Below are 9,449 nucleotides of genomic sequence, written 5' to 3' on the forward strand. Positions count from 1 at the left end.
TGACTATAAAACATGGGAAAAAAAAAAAAAAAAAAAAGAAAAAACAAAAAAAAAAAAAAAAAAGACCCAAGCAGGGAAATACTATAGCTCACAGTACTTCACCTTATGATACAATTTCAGAAAGCTTCTGATGGTGATGTCAACCAGGAACTTTATATGGTTAAACTTTACCACCAGAGTGTGTCTGTGTGTCATACATGAAACATGGCTTCAAAAAGCCTGGGCATGCCTGGTCTAGTGCCTTGTTCAAAGGACTTAACTTAAGTCACCCTAAACTGAACATACCACCAAGAATGTAAGAAACTCCAAGAATACAGCTGCTCTTATTCATTAGGGGGCTGAAAAGGTCTTATGAGTCTCCCAATTTCTTAAATGACAGGAGCACAAACATTACAGACCATCTAATTGAGCCTTTTCATTGCACAGAAGAGGATAGTCAGATCCAGAAAAACGAAGAGAAGTTCCAATCTGGCTTGCTGATGCCTCGTCCGGGATTCCCCCTATATTTGCACACGGAGCGCCCTCCCGCTCATCTCTTCCCGCCCCGGGGGCTCTACTTCTCCGCGGTGCCTGGGTACCCAGGCTGGGCCGGCCTTCTGCGCATGAGCGGGGCCCACATCCCGCACGGGAAATGCCGAGACTGCAGACTGCTCCACGCGTTCCTGATACACCAAGCCTGCCTTAAATCCCCTGACCCGAGCTTGCCTGCCAAACTCAAACAACAACAGCAAAAGACAACACAGAGGCCCAGAGTTTGACCAAAAGGAGAGTCAGAATTTCCCTGCAGTTACCATGGCTCTGTTTACACATTCTAGAGATGGGAGGGTTTTGCAATCTTCAGAAGATAAGGGAATCTTTGATGTGTTTTTTTCATTTGGCCAAAAATTGATGGAGTAAAATCATAGTCCCCGGCAATTCCACTAACAGAATTGGCAGCACTTGAGGTGAATTTCTACCTCAAATCAAGTATAAGGGCTTTGGGGGAAGTCCCCCTCAAACTGCCCTTTAAGGATGTCGCAGGGAGGGGAAAAACCACCAGTATGATAAATGGAGGACAGACTGGATGAGCTGAATTGCTTTGTGTTAGCAAAGTCGTAGGAATCAGGGGTTTGTGGGCGGTCAGCAGAAGAGTGGAACTGAGCTCCAGAGAATTGCCAGCCCCTGCCCTGCCCCCACCCCCACCCCTCGAGACGGCCAGGAGAACCGTCCAGGAGTGGAATGAAGGGGCTTTTTAACAGTCTGTCGGAAGTTGTTAATTGGCTGTACTGTGTTGTAACCCACTCATACTTTTAAACCTTCAGTAACACTCCCTATGCAGGCGGCTTTGTGCCCGTGGTGCCTTTGGGGGATGGAGGGATCTGGTTTGTCAGATGGTATCTATCTCCTTCTGAGAGGAGATAACACAGAAGAAGCCAGAAATGGAGTCAGTGGTGCCTGGAGAAACCTCAGAGATTAGGGAGGGATGCTGGTTTCCCATCAGGGGAAGTTGTGTTTAAATTTTAAAGGATGTGGTGGCCCCGGACATCCAGTTGTCTGATGTTTGGGTAACACAAGTGGCAGCACGTGATTCAGTGAGGCCCATTCTGACCTGCTTGTCCTCAGGCAGACCTGCTCTAGGAGGAAAAAAGCTATAAAATATGAAGTCTGATGCACACGTTTGGTTGGCCCATAACTGGATTAGTCCTCTGCTGTCGTCACACACTGAAACTTTCCATCTTTCTAATCATGCCAGGCTCTTGTATAGCCCCATGCTTCAACATTCACAGCTCCATATGCTCGGGACGAACTTCTCCCACTTCTACCTGTCTTTTAAGATATCGCTCGAATTTAACCTATTCTGTGAAGAACTCCCTGATTCCCCAGAGAATTCAATGCTCCCTTCTTGTATGTGCCATGGTTCCTTGTATTGACTTTCACTCACTCAACAGATATTTAACAATTAGTTAGTTATTAAGCAGACCAGCAAGGAGAAGGGGTGAGATCACTGATCCTGGGGTTGCCTCACTCCTCCTTATAGGCCATGATGTGAAGAGCGCCCCCTGGAGCTGTGATATGGTGGCCCTCTGAGACTCAGTCTACAAGTTCTTTAACATCCCTGCTTCTCTGACATCCATTTGGCAGAAGAGACAGATGGCTAGTTTGACCCAAATAGGCTCTCAATCTCCAATTCACTATGGGTACCAGTGGGAACTATCTATGGAAAGGAGAACATAACTGAAACGGAATGGAGCCCAAGGAAACAGTTTTAAATCAGACTTTGAATTCAATAAAAAGGTAACTGAACTGTAACACATCTTAAACCCTTAGGATAAACCCTATGTAGCCCCAAACAATGTATTTGTCCATTCCTTCCTTCACTTGCTCAAGCAACTGTAGTTGTGCCCCACTGCACAGTGTTCTATTTTGAGAAAAACAGAGAGAATGCAGCTGTCAACAAGGTCGTTTACATTTACAGAGGGGTAAGTTTTGTGAGGGTGACGACATGAAACAAAGGATTAAGGCTACAGAAACTCCCAGGCCCAAGAGGCTCTGGAGGGGAGGGCAGACCTCAAGTAGATCTGGCCGTACTGTCTCATCTGAAGTCTTTGGGGATAAGCCAGAGAGGTCACCTTCAATGTCAGTCAGCCTTGGAGATGAATTCCTAGGAGTGAATTGGCGAGTCCGAAAAATTCATCAACACTTCTGTTTGTAAATACCAGAAAATTCCAACTGACTTAACTATATGTTTTGGTACCATCATATCTGTTCACACACACACAGTGATTAACACAGTGACTGTCTTGTGTTCTTCAATAAAGAATTGTGTGTATATTTTTTAAAGCAATGTTCCATTTTATTTTTTTAATTTAATTTAATTTTTTAAATACTTATCCTTACTTTGTGTACCTGGTGTTTTACATTTTATCTATTTCATTTTTTAATTTATTATTTATTTATTTATTTTTGCGGTATGCGGGCCTCTCACTGCTGTGGCCTCTCCCGTTGCGGAGCACAGGCTCCGGACGCGCAGGCTCAGCAGCCATGGCTCACGGGTCCAGCCGCTCCGCGGCATGTGGGATCTTCCCGGACCGGGGCACGAACCCGTGTCCCCCGCATCGGCAGGCGGACTCTCAACCACTATGCCACCAGGGAAGCCCCAATGTTCCATTTTAAACTACTGAATATAGAAGACTGAATGCTGGGTTTGTTCCAGGACCTCTGATTGGAGCAGACGTGTGTGTGTGTGCAAGTGTGCATGTATGTATCAGTGTGTGTCAGATGTCCACTGGAAAAAGGATGCCTGGCAGAAGCTTGGTCCTTCACCTCTCCAGAGTGGGCAGTTAGTCTGGCTGTCTGTGTAGACACAGCTATGAGAGGTAACAGGCCTGATACTATTAAGAAGTGCAATTTGTCTGCTCCTAGACAAGTTGTTTAATTTTTCTATAGCTCAGTTTTCCCATCTAAAAAATTCTTGTCACAGAGAAATTGTTAGGTCAGTGAGCATGATAATAAACCTAGAAATAAATTCATCCTTCAAAGCTAGGTACCTATTGTTAATTGGATGCCCACCCAGTGTCACTTCCTTCAGTACACATCCCTCTCTCTCTCAAACGGTCAGAAAATTCATGGAAGGTGAGGACATTTAGAACTAAGTCAGCAGATGAAGTACTGCGTTATTGATTCTCCCATAAACTGCCAATTGTTTGGAATAACTAGAGACAACGAGGAGTCCTCACTCTATTGCCAATTAGAGAAGACCCGTAACCCAGGAAATGCCCTTCTTGGTTGTGAAAATTGAGCTTCCTTGTTTTTGTGGAGAGCTTGAAATTTCAAGTAATTTTTCTTTGTCCTGTCTTTATATACAGAAACATTACTGTCGGTTGCACCAAATCGCAAAAAGTCATGCCTTTTTATATTATGCATTTTGATATTCCCTAATAAAGAGGACCACTGAGAGCTCATTATAAAGTTGTGTCCATTGTCTAAGTTTATTCATATTTTAGTAGATTGACCTCCCTTAGGATATGATGCTTACAGAGCTGATGAAAGTTTGGATAATTGATGCTTGTTCATATACATGGCAGAGATTTTTAACCTCATTTGGCTAATTATTGAATGTTAGATACTGTATTAAGCTCTCTGGGGAATACGTCAAAGATTAATTAGATACAGATCCTGACCTTCAAGTATAGCTAATGCTCTTAAACTTTGATGCAGAAGGAAAAGTTTAATAAATAAATACCCTGGGAATGTGGAGAAGGTAGAAATTAGCTCTGGTGGAAGGAATTACAGCCTAGGAGCTGTGCTAGAAAGGCTGGTGGGATTTGAACACAGGGAGCTGCAGTGAAGAAGTTTGTCTAGATTCAGGCTATGATTTTTAGGGCCTTGTATAAAATACTTTTATGGGCTGAGTTATGTCATCGTTTCTGTGGGATTTCTTTATTTTTTTCTGCCAAAACACATTAGGAAGGAGATTAAGCCTGCTTAATTCACAGGGCCAAGGAACAATCAGGGCCAGCACGCATGCCCAGGTAATCAGCACAGCCTGCAGCCCGCCCCGGCCAGCCCGGAAACTCCTGTAGGTCTAACAGAACCTTGTAGGTCTCAAGTGTCCCCAGGTTGTCCTTCTGTTTCAGAAATCAGGTCTGCCTTCTTGAGGTGAAAGTATGACTTCCATAAGAATAGTGGATGAAACTGGAAAAGTTCAACTACCTCTTTTCTTTTGCTTTTAGCTATTCTTTCTTGGTGGTTTACTGGCTTGGGCTTTTTTTTTCCTCCAAAATTGTATCGTTGGCTATCAGACTTCATTCTACAAATACTTATTGAGCTTGTTTTGTGTGTGGAGTCCTAGGCTAGATGCTGGGGCCTGGGGTCAACCACGCCCCACAGTCTTGGACCTAAGTCTCCTGGCGTATTTTGGCCATGGTGGCTGCCACATCACCTTCCAAAGGCAAATGCAGAGCCAGCAACAGAAAAGGGCAATAACTCCGCTAATTGAACAGAATGAGTGAAGGGAACATTCTTCACCTCAGGGCAAACAGAGCAACCTCAGCGAGAGCTTCTTTCCCTATTTTTCTCTGGGAGTATAAGACACAGCTGCACACAACAGAACCACAGCCAAGCTGGAACCCGGGGAACTAGCCACGGTGCTTTCTCTTGAAGGATTAAGAAAAGGCTTTTGTGGATGTCAGGAGAGTATTTTTTCCTCCCTCCTCTGTGCACAGAAATGTAATTTCCTCCTCTGATTTCTGGGCAGAAAGTTAGCATTCCAACAAGATGCGCTTTAATTGATTGCAGCTATTAAATCCCTTAGCTTACAAGCTTATAATTCAGCATATAAGAGCCACATGGAATTTTAAATGTAATCCTTATTATTATTATTTTTTTCTGTATGTAGGAAACTTGACAAAGGCATTGGGAAGACGAATGGTGAGGGGGTGTTGCTCGCTTTGCAACAACAGACCTTACGGATTAAGGACAATGAACTTGAAAGCTCACCAATATATCTTCTGATCCCACTAAGTTTGCAGACCTGTACTCTGGCTTCTAAATGGGTTAGTGTTGCATTGAGGGAGGCCAGCTAAGCCAGGAGTAATCGGAGGATCAGGAAAAGCACTGGGCAGGCACTGCTGCCCAGGGACTCTCCTTCTCACCATTAGCCTTTAACGCCTCCAGGCCACACATGCACCAGACCTGCTCGTTGGACAACTTACGGTGGAATTTAAGTCATTTTTCTTCCTTTAAATGATGAGGGTCTAATATCCTATGCAAGGCTGGAATACTAGCATATCCCCCTCCACTGTATTTTCTTTACTGCCTGGCAAACTTCAGCACCATCTGTTTCTAGAACCGCTGATTATTTGGACGATGTGGCAAATTCACTCTGATCTACACATATAAAGCATAAGTCTCTGCAGGGAGAAGAGATCCATCAAGTGTCTGTATTACGGGAAAAATCAGTACCTTGGGGCTCCAAATAGTTGTACGTATAAAACTACTTATGTTTGCATTTCAAATTTTTCTTGCAAGGAGAAAACCTTCCAAGAACCATTCTGCCTCGGGCTGCCAGTTCACTTCAGTTCCTGTTCATCCTTGGTTAGGAAAGAGCCAGAGACCTACCTCCCTCTTTGCTGCTTTGCACTCAGTGGGAGTCTGGGCTTGACTTAGCTCTGCTTTGCAGAGGCCTGAGTCTCGGGCTGCCCAGTCAGCTCTCTGCCCCACTCCACCATCCTGTCCACCTGGTCACTCACCTCACTTTCCTCAGCAGGGGGTGGAGGGAGCTCCTTGATAATCTGAAAAGAAAAAAAAAAGAACAAGTCAGTAGAAATCTCCAGCTACCTGCTTTCCAAGAGCCCTGCTCTCAAGAGGTACCTGGTGGTGCGGCCATAATTACCATAGTAATGGGCCCAAGCAAGGCAGGTGTCCTTCTGGGCAGAATAGCTCAGTTAGTTAGAGCATGACCCAGGCAGAGGGTTCCACACTCAATTGTGTCTGCTGTAGTTTTTTTTTTTTTTTTTTTGCGGTACGCGGGCCTCTCACTGCTGTGGCCTCTCCTGTTGCGGAGCACAGGCTCACGGGCCCAGCTGCTCCGCGGCATGTGGGATCCTCCCGGACCGGGGCACGAACCCGTGTCCCCTGCATCGGCAGGCGGACTCTCAACCACTGTGCCGCCAGGGAAGCCCCTGTGCTGTAGTTTTGTATAGAGAAAAAAACGTTCCACGGGTAAAAGTTTCATCTTTTACTCCAGGGAGCTATCCTGCAAATTTTATTCATCTAGTCATTCCTGCATCAAATCATTCACCCACCCGCCCAAACAGCTGCACATTTAACAAAGAATGGTCCAGAACAGAAGTTAAGATAGTGCTACAGAGATAAGTCAGGTATGGACCACACTCAAACTGTTGGCAATCCCATTAACTGTCACTGGCCCCAGGTGGTACCCATGGAGGGAGGATGTGACGGTCAGGCTGATGGATTCCCAACAAAGGGCAGCAAAGAAGGGGTAACCGGGGATTCCTTTCAGGGCCCTGAAATTTAAGAGGCACAAAGATTTACATAACAATATCCTAAGACTGGACTCTGCAAATACCCCATCATCAGGGTTAAAGAGAGACATGTGGTCACTCTGGGAAGGCAAGCAATTGTGAGCCCCTTCTAGCCAATGAGAGGATGGGTGACATATGGAGAAGCATGGGAAGGAGAAAAGAAGGGTGGCGGTAAGTAGCCTGTCCTCACTTTTGTCTCCAACTTGCACACCCCATTCATAAAAGGAAAGCTCTTGAACCCTTGCAGTTAATTTGATTTAGAGTCTTTTACAAGGCAATTTGGCCATTATCCACTCTGACTGCACCATGTCTCCCTCCTCTCATACCCCGAGCTTATTATCAGAATGTTGGGTCCCCTACCTGCAGTCTTTTTCCTTAGAAAATTCTGGTAAATACAAAAGTCATTAAATATCTTTTGATGTCTTAGCGTCAGGGCTGGCCTGGACCACTTTATGGATGGATGCTCGAGCACTGTCCATGGGACCAGTTCCTTAATGTAGTGGGAGAGCTCTCTAGGCAGCTCTTCCTCACTTCTGCCCCCTACTAAGTACATATCACCTTTGATTTGATGATTATTCTGGGACCTCATTTGGGCTCTGATCCCCACTGCTGTCACCCATGCTATCACTATCTGTAATGTCATCTCTGTATGTTGAGACAGGCTACTGACTTGAGGCTCTACTAACATCAGCCAGGGGACTGAGCCTCCAGTCACCTAAAAGGATAGGACTCAATTAATTAAGAGGCAGAGGCTATCATTTCAATTTATTTATTAATTTTATTTTTTGGCTGCACCGTGTACCATGTAGGGTCTCAGTTCCCCGGCCAGGGATCGAACTCGCAACCCCTACACTAGAAGTGCAGAGTCTTAACCCCTGGACCGCCAGGGAAGCCCCGAGGCTATCATTTCAAACTCTCATTTCATCTGCCTCCACTTCCTGGCCATCGTGGGAAACCTGCTGAAGGTCTTTGGAAAGCATGAAGCCATGATTTTGCTCACCCACTCAACACTGGCTCCAAATTCCTTAAAAACAGTCTCTGAGGAGGGTCATTACTGCCCAGTGCTGATTTCCCATCATCCCAGAGGCAGTGATGATTTTCAAACTGGAACTGCCTGGAGACTGGAGGGAGGGGTGAGGAGCTGGGGACAGCGATCTGGAATGCATCTCTTCTCTCAGGGCGGGATTAAGGAAGGGAGCGAGAGGAGAGCAGGCTACTTAGGAACACAGACAGATGTTGACAAGAGTGCTGTGGGCAGTGTATTTGCTAAGTACCCTGCGTGTACAGAGGCTTGGTGCAGAGCAGCTGGGGTTTTGTCTTCACGGTGCAACCAGCTTCCCCCCTTGCTGCATGGAAGCACTGTGTAGTTGTCAAATGTGAACCCCAGACCTGCCTTTTTTGACTGTGACGATCCGACAAGTCCCTGAGCCTCCTTGAGCTCCACTTCATCTGTTAAATGGGAGCAATAACACTAACCTTGCAGGCACTGAGTCACGATGAGCAATAATGTTTGCAAAACATCTGGAACAGAGTGGGTGCTCAATAGATGGTGAATATTATTATCCCCTTTCCCTTTCTTGTAGTCACTGTCTTTTGCTTTTATTAAATCTTTAACAAAGGTTTCACTTAACTTGCCCTCCCTCCACATATACCAAATGAAAATTCAGTATATACTATGTATGGTGGTTTCCAGATGGTGCAGCCTAGAAGCCAGAGCTTCATAAAAAGGGTGAGACAGGAGGCTGGCGCTCAGATGGTGGCCAGAGGGCCTGACAGTGGCCAGGGTCTTCAGGGGGGGTCAGTAGGAGTCTGCTTCACCACGTACGTGGAAGCACATGACACCAGCCAGGAAGCGCTGACATCAGCCAAGCAGCCACCACTCAGACCAACCCGTCTGTGGGTTGATGGCCAACGTGTCTTATTGGGTATTTATCGAATTCTGCATCCAACAATGTCCCAAGGGGAACCCAAAAGACAAAGCAAAACACATGATTTATTAAGTATTAATCAAAGGCGGACTAATTCATAATCTAGATGCCAGGCTGACATACTTGTAAACTGGGCACCTGAGCTTCTGGAAAAATGCCACCATGTTCAGGTAGACGAAACTTAGGCACTTCCAATCTGGCCTTATCGGACGGGTGTCTGGCTCTATTCAGAGGGAATGAGGAAGAAGTCTTCCTATTGCTTCCAGTCCCTGCCCCCTCCTTCCCAGTCTTCTCCTGGGGGCGGGTGCAGCTTGCCCAGGGAATGGCAGGAGAGCGTCTCAAAGTGCGATCTGGGCAGGCTGGATGGGCTGTCTGTGAGTGAGCCAAACTCTCATGCCAAGACCAGTGCCTGGGCCACCCAATGGAGTGCTCTGAGCACAGGGACAGTCAGCCCTTCCCACTCCACCCCCCGCCCCCCCTCCCGCCCCGCCAGGGC

At 46.2% G+C, this 9,449-nt stretch overlaps 1 protein-coding gene across 1 annotated transcript in view; it reads right to left on the reverse strand.

Annotated features, from left to right (window-relative positions):
- Positions 1-9,449, reverse strand: part of ANTXR1 (ANTXR cell adhesion molecule 1) — a 238,563-nt gene that overhangs the window by 70,922 nt on the left and 158,192 nt on the right. Inside the window, exon 13 of the mRNA XM_024738187.1 lies at positions 6,231-6,272. Within this exon, the coding sequence (XP_024593955.1) occupies positions 6,231-6,272 (42 nt within the window). The remainder of the gene's footprint in view (positions 1-6,230; positions 6,273-9,449) is intronic.

Source organism: Neophocaena asiaeorientalis, unplaced genomic scaffold, assembly GCF_003031525.2.
Source record: "Neophocaena asiaeorientalis asiaeorientalis breed wild unplaced genomic scaffold, Neophocaena_asiaeorientalis_V1.1 scaffold756, whole genome shotgun sequence".
Classification (NCBI taxonomy): Eukaryota; Metazoa; Chordata; class Mammalia; order Artiodactyla; family Phocoenidae; genus Neophocaena; species Neophocaena asiaeorientalis.